This window comes from Penicillium subrubescens (genome assembly GCF_028828155.1).
Source record: "Penicillium subrubescens strain IBT 31985 chromosome Unknown utg000002l_segment0_segment0, whole genome shotgun sequence".
In the NCBI taxonomy this organism is placed as follows: domain Eukaryota; kingdom Fungi; phylum Ascomycota; class Eurotiomycetes; order Eurotiales; family Aspergillaceae; genus Penicillium; species Penicillium subrubescens.
Window position 1 is genome coordinate 4,078,349 of NW_026643152.1, and position 15,150 is coordinate 4,093,498.

A 15,150-nucleotide genomic window follows, 5' to 3' on the forward strand; every position below is an offset into this window, starting at 1 on the left:
TTGCTATGAAGCCAGGGTATTTGAGCTAGCCGAGGATATCGTGCAGGGCCGCATGGGTGGTACCCCATTCAGATATCTAATTGCGAGCATGAAATTTAGCCCGCGTGGTAACCGTGCCATGAGTTATGGCTGTGCTTCTTCTCAGCTATCGAGGGCGCACTAGGTGGCGCTACCACGCAAAGGAAGCAATCAGAAGGGGAAGCAAGTCGATCGGTCCCATCTAGAGATCTTTAGGGAAGTAGAACAGAAAGGGGGGAGGGCTCTTATTGCCGACAGAACAAGGCGCAGGGCCTGGATAAACAAGGAATCTGCCGTCAGAAGGGAATCTCCATCAGTTATGTTAAATTTATAGAAATCTAAAGATACATATACCCCTTGTAAAAAGCCTGTTGGTGATCTTAAAATTTGTAGAACGCGACAACAACATCAACGCAGTTGTGTCAGGTAGTGACGTTAATGAAGTGAATTGAGTGGGAGTGGGACCGGAGTTCGGGTTAACACACAATTCATGCTAATCATAATTTAGCGGCTTTTCGTGAGCATCCCCCTAATCCGGTAATATACTCGTGGCAATTGCCAACCGAGAACGAGTCTCTGGGGAGCTCTGGCTTCCGTGCTCCAGGCCTAGTTGACAACTCGAGCCTCGTAGTTGGCTCAAAGGCCACTGACCGACCGACGGATGGACCCGCATCGTCGAATCGGGTATCAGTTGCGAGGACGAATTAATTTGGCCCCCTCGAATGCGAATTGGGAGCCTGGAAATCCGTTTGAAACATTCAAATATCGGTGCCTGCTCGATATTCATCATCCAAATACGCGATATTAATATATTGGCGGTCGTACTGGTTAGTGCACGTTGGAAAGAGTCGAGTTGTCAACGCTTCTGCTGCTACGTGTTCGGGTTTCAGATCGGCGATCACGGCCGCCTACGAGGCTACGTCTGTCAGATTGTCATATGTCACGGCATCACCTTAAAACTTACAAAACCGGGGGTTCATCTACGATTTTGCAGTTCTAAAACGAATTCATCTCTTTTATATCAAGAGCGACACCTCGATTTTGCTGGTCGAGTCCCGAATTATTGATAGAGCGACACTGACAGTGGGAAAGTCGCCCTCGGGAGTCATCGAGAGAAGACCTGTCCTATTCACGTCTGCCTAAGTGGGCCCTCTCTTGATATCGACCAGCGTCATCCCAAAGGAGCCAAAGGATTTCTCTACCGTTCAAAATGGGTATCATCAACGATAATCTCAATGTCCTCTACCTGGGCGTGGCTGCTGCCCTGTACTTACGCCCAGAATATGCTCTCTTCGAGTCAAGAGCTGGAACGATGGTTCTATCATTTCTGGCCATCACCAGTTGGAAAATACTCTACCAGCTAGCATTATATCCTGCATTCTTCACACCGATCAAACACATCCAGACGCCAAAGGTACATTCCTGAACCCACTCTGGTCTATGATAGACTTTGCTAACAACTCTAGGGCCGAACCTGGTTGACTGGTAATTCCGAGACCATCTTTCTCGAGACTCCTTACAAGCGCATGCTACAGTGGGCGGCGAATCTGCCCAATGAAGGTCTCATTCGATACTATATTGTCGGAAATTTGGAACGAGTCGTTCTCACCAGTCCCAAAGCACTCAGTGAACTGTTGGTCACCAAAGTCTATGACTTTGAGAAGCCTCAGACGTTGCGACAGAGCTTGCGCCGTATAGTTGGAGATGGTATTCTGCTTGCCGAGGGAGACGAGCATAAGGTATCTCTCAAGGCCATATCAAACCGCATTATGACTATACTAACGCTATATGTAGCTTCAACGCAAGAACTTGATGCCTGCATTTGCGTACCGCCACATCAAGGACCTTTACCCAATCTTCTGGTCCAAGAGTGTTGAAATGGCCAAGCTGATCCAGCAGGATCTGGAACAGCGAAAAGCCTCCGGAGACAAAGATAACACCATCGTAGTCCGCAACTGGGCAAGTCGGGCTACATTGGATATTATCGGAGTAGCAGGCATGGATCACGACTTTGACTCCCTGCGCGACCCTCTCAACAAACTTAACCGGTCATATCAACAGATTTTTCAATCTCCCGGCCTTGGTACAAAGATTCTGTTCATCATTGGAATGATGATGGGAAACGTTACTCTCCTCCAAAAGATGCCGACGCAACGCAATAAACGTATTGACGAAGGTGGCGAAGTCATCCGCGATGTTGCCCGACAGATGATCCGGCAGAAGAAAGAGAAGATGAAAAATTCCAACTCGCAGACTGGTGTCGATATTATCTCCGTCGCAATGCACAGCGGTGTCATGGACGAAGAAAACCTGGTCGATCAATTGATGACCTTCCTAGGTGCCGGCCACGAAACCACTGCCACGGCGATGCAATGGGCCGTCTACGCGCTCTGCAAGAACCCCGATGTCCAGATCAAGCTGCGCGAAGAAATCCGCGCGAATCTCCCTTCTATTTCCTCCGAAGACTCTGGCGCAATCGACGCCACAACTATTGACAACCTCCCCTACCTCCACGCCGTCTGCAACGAAATCCTCCGCTTCCACCCATCCGTCCCAGGCACGATTCGCACAGCAGTCAAGGATACATCTCTTGTCGGTAAACCAATTCCCAAGGGCACGACTCTTATCATTGCCCCAGAGGTCTTGAATCATCTAGAGGAGCTATGGGGACCGGACGCGGACAAATTCAACCCGGAGAGATTCATGGGCCCGGGCAAGGCTAACACGGGCGGCGCCACTAGCAACTATGCATTCTTGACATTCCTTCACGGTCCACGCAGTTGTATTGGTCAAGGCTTTGCCAAGGCTGAACTTGCCTGTCTGCTCGCTGCGACTGTTGGTCGTTTCAATATGGAGTTGAAGTATCCTGATCGTGAGTTGGAGCTTCGTGAGGGGGCCACTGTTTCGCCGAAGGATGGTGTTGTGGCTGTGTTTACTCCGTTGGAGGGATGGTAAATTGGCTTTGCTATTTGATGTCTTTCTTGTGTTGTCCTGATGAGATAGATGGGTGTATATTACTGGTAGCACACCTCTCCACTTCGAGTATGGACAGCTCTGCGAATAATGAACGTCATGTATACACCAATGAACTTTGCAAATATGGTCAACCTGGCCGGATGTTCCAATCGAAACATATGATGTACAACCCAGTTTAAACATCTACCCTGCATGAATCTTGTCTAGATCTGCATCAATCTACCCCAAGTAGTATCTGCGACCTTCTGGAGTTTGGATGGCGGCAAGAGAAAACCGGGTTCCACGGGGGATGCGGTCGAACATCACCCCGATTCCCGATCCGGCTTAATTCATGCTCCCGCCACAATGAACAATGGTACAGTGATACTTGATATCAATGGCTCTGGAAAAGGGGGGATCCTAAGGTTCGCATGCCAATGCTTAAATATGGCATCCGCCTATCATCTGCTGGTTTATTAATTATACTTCTTCTTGTTTCACCCGCATCTCGTATACATCATGCCTAGCCTCAATTTCAATCCCGACAAAGAAATCCCCGATCTGACGGGTAAATCCATTTTCATCACGGGCGGTATGTAATACAATCTTATTCACTAAAGGCTCAAAGCTCACCTGCACTATTTCAGGAACCAACGGTCTGGGCGCTCAATCAGCTATCCACCTAGCCAAACACAACGCATCCCACATCTACATCAGCGGCCGCAATGCGCAAAGTGCCGAAAAGATCATCGCCCAAATCCGCGAGACCGGTTCAAAAACCAAAGTCAAATTCATCCAATGCGACCTAGCATCTCTCTCCTCCGTCAAAGAAGCAGCCGAACAATTCGCCTCTCAAACACCGCAACTAGACATACTAATGTGCAACGCCGGCATCATGGCCAAACCCCCATCCCTAACACCAGACGGCTACGAAATCCAATTCGGCACAAACCATCTCGGCCACGCACTCCTCATCAAAAAACTACTCCCCCTCCTCGAGAAAACGAGTAATACAGGCGGCGACGCGCGCATCGTCATCCTCACGTCCGAGGGCATGTTCCTCCACCCGAAGGGCGGCATCATCTTCGACGATCTAAAAACCGTCCAAGATTTCTGGGTCGGCGGACCGTGGCGACGATATGGACAGAGTAAATTAGCCAATATGCTCTATGCCCGTGAATTATCCCGACAATACCCCGGTATTATTTCTGTGTCTGTACACCCTGGTGTCGTGGCTACGGAGTTAGTTGGGAACTCGAAGTTTATGGATCGGGCACTGATTCAGGTGACTAATTTTGGAAAATTGCTTAAACCGGAAGAGGGGGCTTTTAATCAGGTTTGGGCTGTGACGACGCCGAGGGAGAAGTTGGAGAATGGAATGTATTATGAGCCTGTGGGCAAGTTGGCGTGGAAGAAGCTGGATAAGACAGCGAGAGATGATGGTTTGGCAAAGAGATTGTGGGAGTGGACCGAGGAGGCTTTAAAGGGGTATTGATGGGATGTTGTGGATGTTGAACTCGCTGTAGGGCTTGTCATCTTACTAGTAGATACTCTCAAATTCTGATCTTAGCGCTTATGGGTCGTCAATTCTAACTTGTGACGGAGATCGTTGATACGGTGGTAGTTCAAAAGTCCGAGTCTAAGAACCAGAAAAATCACCTAACAAATATGCTCCCACTCTTATTTTTTTGAAAGGCCTTTTTAAAGGTCATCCAAATCGTCTTTCTTGATACTAGCTTTGTTGATCATGTTTTAGTCTATCATTCGGCCTGTGACTAACAAGATGGTTCTGAACATTTGGTCATAGTATCAAACTTATGAAGCCCCACTGTACTCTGCCTCTTTCCTTGTTCCAGTGATCCATTGGAAGACTATAGGGCTCGTAGATGTTACTATCATACGCTTGGTTTTTCTAAGTAAATTATCAGTCAATAGATCTCAAATTAGTAAAATAAGAACATAGAACTGTCAACATGTGCATGCGCTTAGCAAGGTGCAAGCAGTGGTAAATGTGAAATAACGAGTTTTGTCCGAAGGAATAAATCGAATATCAAGGTGATATTACAAGATCCCAGTCGCCGTTTTGCGTTTCCCAAAGGTGGTTCAGTGTATCTGTTGGAGTTTGATCGAACAGTCGGCAAATCTAGGCGTGACACGACCCGTGGAATGATTCGTGGGTGACTGCTTATCAATATTCGTCGTATGAATCCGAATCCGAGTAATATGAACCTTGTCGCTCCTGCAACGAAGCCCATATCTCACGCGCCTCGGTAGGACTGATCTCAGAGGTCATCGACTGGTTTGGTTGCCGGTAAGCATCGAACTCCAGGTCGACCTCATTATCATCTCTCTCTGAGCCGTATCGGATAAATCCTCGAAGGTGACCGTCGCCCATAAAGAAAAGCCCATTGGACGAGCCAGCGCGGCCGTCCGTGTCAATGTTGAACAGCTCACGCTGATTTGTCATTCTTGGTAGGGCGTTCCCACGCCAGAATACTGTGATGGCATCCTCTGTATTCACTTCATATGGACGCTGCACTCTCATCATGCCAGTAGCAACTCCAAGATTGAAATTCAACCAAAGGGCGTTCCCATCAAGTGTCGCAATGAGGTTCAGGCGGTCCTGGTATTCGGGAAAGTTTAACTCAACATGGTCACAAGACACGCTGTATCGTCCATTAAGTAGACCAATCCTCCGTCGGGGGCTCGTCGGTGAGATCGGTGGCACAGATTCCATCCACCCAGAGCCAACGCCTGGGTCGTACTCCGAGTATGGTGGTGGTGCATCAGCATGATCGTGGCCTTGAGAGGGTGCCAACTGTTGAGATGCCTTGCTTGCAGCCCCCTTCGGCTTCGGGTTTGCAGTTGGTTTGGCAGGTTTGGCAGCAGCAGTTGTCGACTTGGCCGGTGCGGGTTTCTTTTCTTCAGCCGTTGTTTTTGGAGCGGTTGTCTTCTTTTCCTTTGGTGCCGCAGCTGCCGCTTTTGGCTTGACTGTCGTGGTCTTCGCGACTTCAACGGTAGTGCTTGGAGCTGTCGATTTCCTGGCGGTTTGCTTCTTCTTCTCCTTGGGGGCAGCAGTGGGCGCGATCGGTTTTGCGGCCGGCGCAGCCTTCTTTTCCTTGGCCGTGGTCTTTGGAGTGACCTTCGCTTTCTTCGCAGCCGCCTGCACCTCTACCACCCCAGTACTCGAGACGCTAACACTGACGTTGACACTGGTCGAGGTCGAGACTTGGTCTGCCTTGCGCTTTGTACCCTTGGCCGGTGGCTTCGTAGTAGCGGATTCCTTCAACATCTTCTTCGCCTCCCGTTCCTTCTTTGCCCATTCCTTCTTCAGGTCGGTCTCGATCTTCTGGATATGCGACGGCACGGCGAGGCCGCTGCCCATCACCGCATCGAAGAGACGTTTGTGAGCGGTGCCTTTGACCTTGGATGGTGGTAGGCCATAGTGGAGGAGCTGTGCCTCGTACCAGTGTGCAGGGCGATTCTCGGTGTCTTTGCCATTGAAGTGGTTCTTAAGCTCGGGCAGTGTCGCTCGACGGTGGCGGTTCAGGTTGCTCGCTTCACGGTAGAACGAGTCCCCGGCATAGGAGAAGCCGTCTTTCTGGACGGGTGGTACGAGCGCCATCTGATCAATTCAATTAATTGTTGCGCAGTGCGTCAGGAGAAAAAAATGAGCGGATGATACAATAGGGGTTAAAGACCCGTCGGTTCAAAAAGGGAAATGTGATACGTGGGGCGCTTCAGGTGGTGTTGGACTGGCTCGCTCTTGACGCGAACTAACAAAATACCGGCAAAATACAATCAGGCGGAGACACGATATACCAACTTGCTAAGGAGCAGAAGAATTCTGTAATGGTGATCCCATGTGAAGATGATTCGACTGACGAAGCTTGAGGACTTTGAAGGTAACGTCAACAATACTAATTCGCGGGGATCGTATCCATGGGTCTATACTCTTCAATGCCCCACTCAGTGAAGCACATCCTTATAGTCACATGACCTGTCCTTATCGAATCTTATCGCGATCAAAAAATTTTGGACAGAAGAGAAAGCCAACTCCAACGGAATACTTGCCAATACTGCCACAAATCAAGGGAGTCTCAATCCAGTATTTCGCCTTGATTGAAACAAGTGATTCCAACGGCCACCCCAATTCTCCAAGTCCCGGTTGCCCCTCCTCGCTTTCAATTCCTTCTCCGTCCCGCCGCGGGGTATTATTCAATTGCACGCATTTCCAAATGGATTCACAATCAACAACCGCGGCCCCGGCCCATGATGCCGCCTCCTACCTCGACCTGGCCATCACACTGTGCTTAAACAACTGGCCCGCCCTCACATTAGCCGTGCAATCAAACTGGGGCGGTCCTACCTCCGGCGACAAGCGCGACTGGCTCTGCGGTGCCATCTCAGACATGCTCAACGACCGGCCCGAAACCGACGCCGAGGATCTCGAGGACGTTTTGATCCAAGTCATGAATGACGAATTCGAAGTCATGATTGACGACGAGAGTGCTGGCAATGTGGCGCTTGAGATTATGGAGTTCAAGGCACAGACCTCTCGGGGAGAGTTTGGCGGTATTCAACAGCTGTGGGAGGCGTGGCAGAGGAAGAGTCAGCAGAAGTCTTCGGCGGCGAGCATGTTTAAGGAGGTTGATGCCCGGGATGAGGATCAGGAGACTGATGACGAGGAAGATGACTCAGAGGATGAGGATGTTGAGATGGGTGAGGCACCGTCTTTGGTTCGGGCGCCGAGGGAGAAGGCCGAGCCTGAGGTGGATGAGGATGGTTTCACCGTTGTCAAGAAGAAGCGGTAAATCAATAGTACCGGGGGACAGTTGTTAATTAATGACCTATGATCCATGTCGTTTTCATTCCGTGATTCTTCCCATGTAGAGGGCGCATGAAGCACATATACCTCCTTTTCTACATAGACGAATTGACGCAATTGTAATTGCTTGAAATTAACTACAGTACAATTTCACTCAAGAGAAAGATTTTACGTGGAAAGAGTATTGAGATGACTGCTCTTGTGGATAAGACAAATAGCAATTCTATATGGAAGGGGTAAAGAAGTTTCATAATCATCAAAGTGAAGCGTATGCTTTTGAGTGTATCATCGCTCAATCTCTAGCCAACCCAGCCTTCCCTCTTCGGGAGCACTGCTCAGACCCTGCAGATTGATGGGAGAGATTGAAAAACATCCATAGGCCCCAAGGTGGTATCCTGTTTAGTTTTGTTCCCGCACCGCGAGAATATGCACATTCCGTTATATGTCATTTACTCCTCGTTCTCCGACAGGATGAGCTTGGTGATCATACCAATCGCAATCGTTTGTCCCTGGAGTAAAGCAGTTAACACTTTGATCATGTAATAGTTCGGACTAATAGAAAACATACCTGATCACGGAGAGTGAATCGTCCCAGCTGTTGGTAGTCCTCGAATCGCTCAACACAGACGGCACCAGCAGTGCCGGTCACCTCAAGACGGGCAATGATAGTCTGGCCCTTGTTGGCGAATGGTGGAGGGCGCTTGCTCTTGCGGCCAGTGCCTGGCTCGAGCTTGTGAAGGAGAGCAGCGAAAGTGACCTCCTCAATAGCAGAGTGAACGTGAAGGACACAGTTGAAACCGGCGGTGAGAATGTTCTTCAGATCAAGAATACGAATCTTGGCCTCGAAGGCAGAGACACAGTGGACGGGGCGCTTAGGAGAGCAGAGCACGAAACCGGGGAAGAAGTCCTCCTCTTCCACACCACGCAGACGCATACGGACCTGGTCACCACATGAAGCGGTGGAAATTTCGTCTTCAGTCTCACCGTAGAGAGCAGAGACCTGAACCTCGGTACGGTTAGGCATCATCAGATAAGAGCCGTTCTTCTTGATGACGCCAGACTCGACACGACCCTCAGCCATGGTACCCATGTCACGGTACTTGGCGCTAATAGGCATCATGAAAGGAGCGTTGATCTTACGCTCGGGAAGCTTAAATTCGGTAAGGTATTCCAGCAGAGACGGGCCGTCGTACCAGGGGGCGACACCGGCGGGAAGTCTGTCCTTGATGTTCAAAGTCGTCTGAGCGGAGATGGGCATGCAGAAGATATCGCTCTTCTTGTAGCCAAGAGCCTCCAAGAACTTAATGACCTTGACAGTACACTCGTCGAAGCGAGCCTTGCTCCATTCGACGGTGGGGTCGTCCATCTTGTTGACGACAATGACCAGCTTCTGAACACCAGTGTTGCGGGCAAGCAGAGCGTGCTCACGGGTCTGACCACCCTTTTCGAAACCAGTCTCGTACTCACCCTTACGGGCGGAAATAACAAGACAACCCAAGTCGGCCTGGGACGCACCTCCAATCATGTGGGGAACGTAGGACTTGTGACCGGGGGCATCAAGAATGGAGAACTGACGTTCGATGGGGCCATCCGGGTGGGGGACTGTGACCTTGAAGAAAGCACGACCAACTTCGACGGTCTTACCCTTGGCACGCTCCTCGTTTGTCAAATCCAGAGCCCATGAGAGGTACCAGGTCTCACGACCTGCCTCCTTAGCTTCCTTCTTGTACTTGTCCAGAGTTCGGTCATCGACCATGCCAGTGCAGTAGAGCAGAGAACCACCCAGGGTGGACTTTCCGGCATCAACGTGACCAATGAAGACAACGTTGATATGTTCGCGCCTCTCACCATAGATTTCCTTGAGAGTTGCCTCATCGACATCGGCTAGCTGGGCCTTGGCCACAGCATCAGCGGCACGGGCAGCCTTGGCGGCCTCGCCACGGCCAGGGCTGGAGCGACCAGAGGAGGGAGCGGGAGAGGTCTTGCCGCTAGCGTCGGCCTTCTTCTCGGTCTTCTCAATGGCCTTGGCTGCGGTCACCTTGGCACCAGCCTCGGCAGCCTCAGTACCCTTAGTATCACCCTTGGTTGTAGTGGTCGAAGTGGTTGCGGCGGCGGGGGCAGCGGCCGGCGCGGGGGTAGGAGTTCCGATCGAAAGCACCTTGGTCTTCGGAGCGGCGCTGGAGGAGGTAGCACCGATGGACAGGACCTTGGCCTTGGGAGGGGCGGCGGAGGCGATCGGGGCAGGCTTGGGGGCGGGCTGGGCAGGCTGTTGGGCAGCGGCGGGCGCAGGCTGACGGGGTTGCTGCTGCTGCTGGAAGCCACCAGGTTGCTGGTTATAGTACTGGTTCTGGTTGTAACCACCGGGCTGCTGGTTGTATGCGCCATATTGGCCATGGGACTGCTGGGGGTATCCGTATGCTTGCTGGCCGTACTGATTGTACTGGTAGCCACCGCCGTATTGCTGATACTGCTGTCCGGGAACGAAGGACGAGGCGCCGGGGGTGAAAGTGGCAGCGCCTGGCTGGAAGCTTGCCGCACCAGGCGTGAAGGAAGGCGCTTGAGGGCGACCTTGTGCGTTCAGGTTGACACCCTCGGTTTGCCGGGAGAGATCATCCTCCCAAGAATCGGGGGTCTGGTTCGACATCGTGAGATAGATTCCGGGACGCAATCAAGGACACGGCAAGCGACACGGGAGTCGAGGAGGTTGTAGGTTTCAACAATAATGAGGGGTCCTGCGATTTTGATTTTGCACCGCTGAGTCAGCGCCCCGCGATGGCGTCACGTGTCTGATAAGTTCAGTGACGAGATTCGCGTCTTCTCTTTGTTTCTTGACAGAGTGCGAATTCTTTCTGTTCGTTTGAATGCTTGGGGAACCTAGAAGTTATTTGTGGTTAGCTTCTGGTGGTGTACAAGTCACCGTTGGGATTGGGCTCTTCTCACCTTCGTCTTCTCTCTGACCGTTGGGCACAACACAACAACAGTTTATCGATAAGCCCCTCTATGCATTGTCCTCAGGGGTGCTTTACCAGCCAAATTCCCTCGACGTGATTTGAAACGTTCAAGGAACTATTGTGGTCAAAATGGATGTCTTTCTGGCTCGCGTACGTCATCAATATTGACCGTATAAACTCCCTGGCAGCCCACTAACAACATCTATCAATGAGCAGCTGACCCAGCAGGCGATGAACTATGCCATTCGGTAAGATAAAAAAATCCCAGGCTGAAATGACATCAAGACTAAGACATTCGTACAGCTCGGGAATTGCGATCACCGCGACCTATGCCATGCGCCAATCATCGCGCTTGCTCAAAGTATGCCCGATCTGATGTGGCCGCCGACATGTGGATTGGAAGTTGCTGACGTCGTTTTTTCGATCAGAATGTTGACGGCAAGGACCACGAGGAACTGTTATCATTACAGCAGCGTCTTGAGAGCAAGATTCAGGTTTGTCTAGGCGGATTTTTGATATTCTTAACTTTAAGCTGATGTAGAAACGTAGGTTATCTCTCCGTCAATCGACATGATCGAGCTAATGTGAGTCGGTCGAAAAGATCTGTTAGCCATTTTAGGCACTGACATATAGATGCAGAGCTGCTCGTGGCAATACGTCACTCGAGTCCGCAGTTGCCCTCACCAAATCTCTCAGATGGGACATTCAGGCCCTCGGTCAACGGTTGGCAAAGGCCGCCGCGTCAGAAGAAGCGATGAGGAAAGGATCCAAGTCCTTAAAGGAGCGACCAAATAACGAGGCTGAAATCAAGCTCATCATCAAAGACATCAAAAACCTCCTTGCCCGGATTGAGGACGCAGTCCCACTCATGAATCTGGCCATCACTACATCTGGCGCTAAATTATCGACAAATTTGCCATCAACGGTGTCGCCATCACGGCTTCTGCAAGCTAGCACTTTTCTAACGGCAGGTGACACACAGTACTCCATGTCACAGTCCCTCGAGGCGCAGGCGGTGCAAATAGGACCAACATTTACGCTTTCGATGTACATGCTCTTTGCCAGTCATCTCCGTCCTCATGACGAGGAGTCCGTTCGGGAAGCAACCTGGAAAGAAGTCATGCACAAGGCACGACTGAAGCTGCGCCGTGTTCCCATGAATCTCTACTACTCAGAGGTTCATTCAAAGTCGTCACAGTTTCCAGCACGAGCAGGTATCGATGAATATGCTTACCAAGTCATGATCATCGAGGACCTGGATGATGGGAGAGTTCACACATTTGAAGAGAATGAGCCTCAGCCTCATAGCTATGACGGGGTGGCTACGGCGGGAGTGAGAGAGATTCTCCCAATTCATCAGATTTCCAAGATATTTTATGCGGACACGGGCAGGATTCTCAATATTAGCACTGAAGGGGAAACCAACAATCCTGTTCTTTTGCTCAAACGAGACTTGAATGCACTACCTCCTCGTCGCATGATGGAGCATGATGATGTCGATGATGATCATTCTCAAGGAGCAGAAGATCACGAATCGGTCGATGAGGAGCAAGCGCAACTCGATGCCCAATTGAGTGGTGGTAGTTCATCGGATCATACCAACCTCCATTCTCTGCATGAAGACTCGATCCCGGAAGAGTGGCGCTTACCTCCAGGCTTAGATCCGGAGTGGATCGCCTTTGAAGTCTACAATGAAGACGAAGATTCAGAAACCGAGTCTGAGGCAGAGCCAGCAGCAGAAACCTCCATTGATCCTAACATGATGGCCAAGCTGTCATTAAAGGACAAAAAGCATTCACCTAGCCTATCCGCCTCCCCAGCCGGTCGCCATGACGTTTCACACGCGAAGGCATCAGCACAACCCACTGCGACCACAACAACAGTTTCCAACCCATTATTCGAACACATCCGCACATCACTATCGCTACTCGAAACCCTCCTCCGTCTGACCTCCCTTCAACAATTCCAACAACAATCCCACCTTTCAATCAGTGATGAACTCCTGAACTTCTTCCTTGAAGAGTCGTCTTCGACCGGTGCCGGTGGCGACGAACAACATCGCCAGCGTCTACGGTCTGAAGCACGTCGTCGCGTCGGATGGGATCCATATGATGAGAGCCCGGTCAAACACCGAGGCGAGGATTACCAGTATGGCTGGGGACCTGGTAGTCCCTCTGGCTTCCCACGAGATGGCGATGAGCTCTACTCGCCAGGCGGCGGCTCTCGAGGGTTCCATATTCGTTCTCGTGAAAACACTCCGGAGACGCCCCATCAAAGAGGTTCGCCTAGTGTGCGGCCCAGTGGGCTAAGGGGCATGACACCTGCCTATACGGGTGACGCCAACTCAAGACAAAGCTCGCCTCTAGGGAGGAAGGCTGGTCGCGCACCCAAGGGTGGAGATGTTGGGCGAGGGACGGCAGTGTGAAATACTAGATTTCCACGAATTTTGTAAGATTATGACCGGGGATGACGGGGTGGCGGTAGTAATAGAGCTTTTCGACCCATCCGTGGAGCGAATGAGAAATCAAGCTTTACAAATGTGATCAAGGAATAAAGACACAATAAGTGTACTCAGGATAACCGAGTTGATATGTAAAGAGGGCGAATCATGTGCAGGTTCGACGACAAACAAACGGGAACAGGTAAAAAAAGGGCAACAGACGTTATCGATCGCTGAAATCAAAATACGAGAACAAAACGAATCCGGGCGTAAAGAGATAAGAGGTCCGACAACGCCATTGAACCAGCCACAGCGGCCTAACTCCAGCAAAAAGCGACGCAAATGTCATGACCAGATCAACTGGTCATTTGGGGTCTTAGAGACAAGATAGTTATAGCCTTCAGGACGCCCTTGAAAAGACCATGTTTATATCTTCTTGTCTGTGGACCCTGGGGGGGAAATAGTCTACTCCCAATCCTCGTCACTCTCATCCGCCTTGGTGTCGGTAGTTGGGCTCTTCTCCTTGGGACTGCCAGGGGTCCGGCTGGCAGCTCCACTTACCACATCGTAGCTTGATTCACTGTCAGCCTGGGATTGCTGGTCGTTGGATCGGCGAGGCTCGGCCTTCTGGGCATCTTTGGCAGCAAGGTTCTGGTTACCAGTGCGAACTTGGGGAGTGGAAGGGGACTCGGACTCGTCTTCAGAGTCATCATCCCAGCCGACTTCCTCTTCTTCTTCGACATTGGCGCCTGTAGATGAGAAATGCGGTTAGTATATACCACACAACAAGAAAACAAGAATGAGCTAGCGCATTCACGCGACGTACCCTTCAAAAGCTCCTTGCGCTTCTTCTCCTCAGTCTCGACGACAAGGCGCAAGAAGTAGTACCGAGTCCAGAACTCGGCGTACTCCACCTGCTCTGGGACAAGCTTCTCCATGGTCGCCCGCAACTCAGGGTACTTCTCCAGGTCGGCGGCAATTTCGTCGGTCTTGCTCTCCACGTTGAATTCCTTCTTGAACTCGGGGAACTTGTCACTAACCGGGTCCTTGGTAAAGCTGTCCACATTGGAATGAATGACATGTAGCTGAGCCTCGAACCGAGTGGCATGAATGACTCGCTTGCCGTCAGCATCCTTGCTCTCGAACAGAAGCTTGCCAGAGTCATCGAGTTCGGGCGGCACAATGCTCACAGCCTCGCGAAGCTTCTGACTGATACTGAGACCGAATCGCAGGATCGCTTCATCCGCAGCCTCTTCAGCTTTCTCAATCTCCTTGAATCGCCGGGCGGCTTCGGCCTTGAAACGAGAGATAAAACCCTCTCCACTAGCACCGGCTTCCTGCGCCTGGTCTTTAGATGTTCCTTCCGTCGCAGCCGTGGGTGTCGCAGCTCCATCTGCTGGTCCTTCGCTGCCACCTGTAAGCCCAACCGTGCTGAGCGACAGCCCCTTTGTTCGATCGACGATGGTATTCCGCAGGTCTGAAAATCCCTTCACAGCTTCTTCGCTGGCAGCATTGTATTCCTTTTGAGCGCCTTCATAGTAGCTTTCTCCCTGCTTGCGTACATTGTCCCAGAGTCCTCCGATTCGGGTGCCCCACGGACTGGCGGAAAAGGCGCGGAAGGTTTCTTGGAGCTCGGTATTGAGGTTGCTGTTGTTTTTCTCATTATTGGATTCAGGAGAATCCTCGTTCTTGTTCGAGGCCAGGATCTCCTCCTGGATATGGTCGTATGCGAAATCCATGGTGAAGTGGACAAGGAAGGAGAGGAGGTCGCAGACCGACACAACAATTGAGGTTGCACCTCCGCGTTCGTCGATGGTCCGACCGCCCCGCTCATCCCGTGCTGAGCTCGGCGCAACTATCGAACGAACTAAACAACGCTGGCCAGCTACACGACCAAGCTGATCTCGTTTAATTTACACCGAGTGCAAAAGATGGACGCTGAATTCGAGTTTGTAAAT

The 15,150-nt window shown here is 51.1% G+C and overlaps 7 protein-coding genes across 7 annotated transcripts; 4 read left to right on the top strand and 3 right to left on the bottom strand.

Annotated features, from left to right (window-relative positions):
• Positions 1–1,228: 1,228 nt before the first annotated feature.
• On the top strand, positions 1,229–2,973 carry N7473_002860 (cytochrome P450; the record flags this gene model as incomplete). Its single annotated transcript, XM_057148800.1, has 3 exons — positions 1,229–1,432; positions 1,485–1,757; positions 1,813–2,973. The coding sequence occupies 3 exons, from the start codon at positions 1,229–1,231 to the stop codon at positions 2,971–2,973; spliced, it is 1,638 nt and encodes a 545-aa protein (XP_057012454.1).
• A 519-nt stretch (positions 2,974–3,492) lies between these two features.
• Positions 3,493–4,468, top strand: N7473_002861 (oxidoreductase, short-chain dehydrogenase/reductase family; the record flags this gene model as incomplete). The annotated part of the gene is made up of 2 exons (XM_057148801.1): positions 3,493–3,565; positions 3,621–4,468. 2 exons carry the CDS (start codon positions 3,493–3,495, stop codon positions 4,466–4,468), a joined length of 921 nt encoding a protein of 306 aa, XP_057012455.1.
• A 693-nt stretch (positions 4,469–5,161) lies between these two features.
• On the bottom strand, positions 5,162–6,598 carry N7473_002862 (uncharacterized protein; the record flags this gene model as incomplete). The annotated part of the gene is made up of 1 exon (XM_057148802.1): positions 5,162–6,598. One exon carries the CDS (start codon positions 6,596–6,598, stop codon positions 5,162–5,164), a length of 1,437 nt encoding a protein of 478 aa, XP_057012456.1.
• Positions 6,599–7,211: 613 nt separating this feature from the next.
• N7473_002863 (pre-rRNA-processing TSR2 family protein) lies at positions 7,212–7,787 on the top strand (the record flags this gene model as incomplete). Its single annotated transcript, XM_057148803.1, has 1 exon — positions 7,212–7,787. One exon carries the CDS (start codon positions 7,212–7,214, stop codon positions 7,785–7,787), a length of 576 nt encoding a protein of 191 aa, XP_057012457.1.
• A 463-nt stretch (positions 7,788–8,250) lies between these two features.
• N7473_002864 (translation termination factor GTPase eRF3) lies at positions 8,251–10,445 on the bottom strand (the record flags this gene model as incomplete). The annotated part of the gene is made up of 2 exons (XM_057148804.1): positions 8,251–8,310; positions 8,370–10,445. 2 exons carry the CDS (start codon positions 10,443–10,445, stop codon positions 8,251–8,253), a joined length of 2,136 nt encoding a protein of 711 aa, XP_057012458.1.
• Positions 10,446–10,646: 201 nt separating this feature from the next.
• On the top strand, positions 10,647–13,177 carry N7473_002865 (RanGTP-binding protein; the record flags this gene model as incomplete). Its single annotated transcript, XM_057148805.1, has 6 exons — positions 10,647–10,902; positions 10,969–11,000; positions 11,056–11,113; positions 11,181–11,246; positions 11,302–11,336; positions 11,392–13,177. Exons 1-6 carry the CDS (start codon positions 10,882–10,884, stop codon positions 13,175–13,177), a joined length of 1,998 nt encoding a protein of 665 aa, XP_057012459.1. The 5' UTR covers positions 10,647–10,881.
• Positions 13,178–13,657: 480 nt separating this feature from the next.
• On the bottom strand, positions 13,658–14,931 carry N7473_002866 (BSD domain-containing protein; the record flags this gene model as incomplete). Its single annotated transcript, XM_057148806.1, has 2 exons — positions 13,658–13,941; positions 14,019–14,931. The coding sequence occupies 2 exons, from the start codon at positions 14,929–14,931 to the stop codon at positions 13,658–13,660; spliced, it is 1,197 nt and encodes a 398-aa protein (XP_057012460.1).
• Between the last annotated feature and the right edge of the window lie 219 nt (positions 14,932–15,150).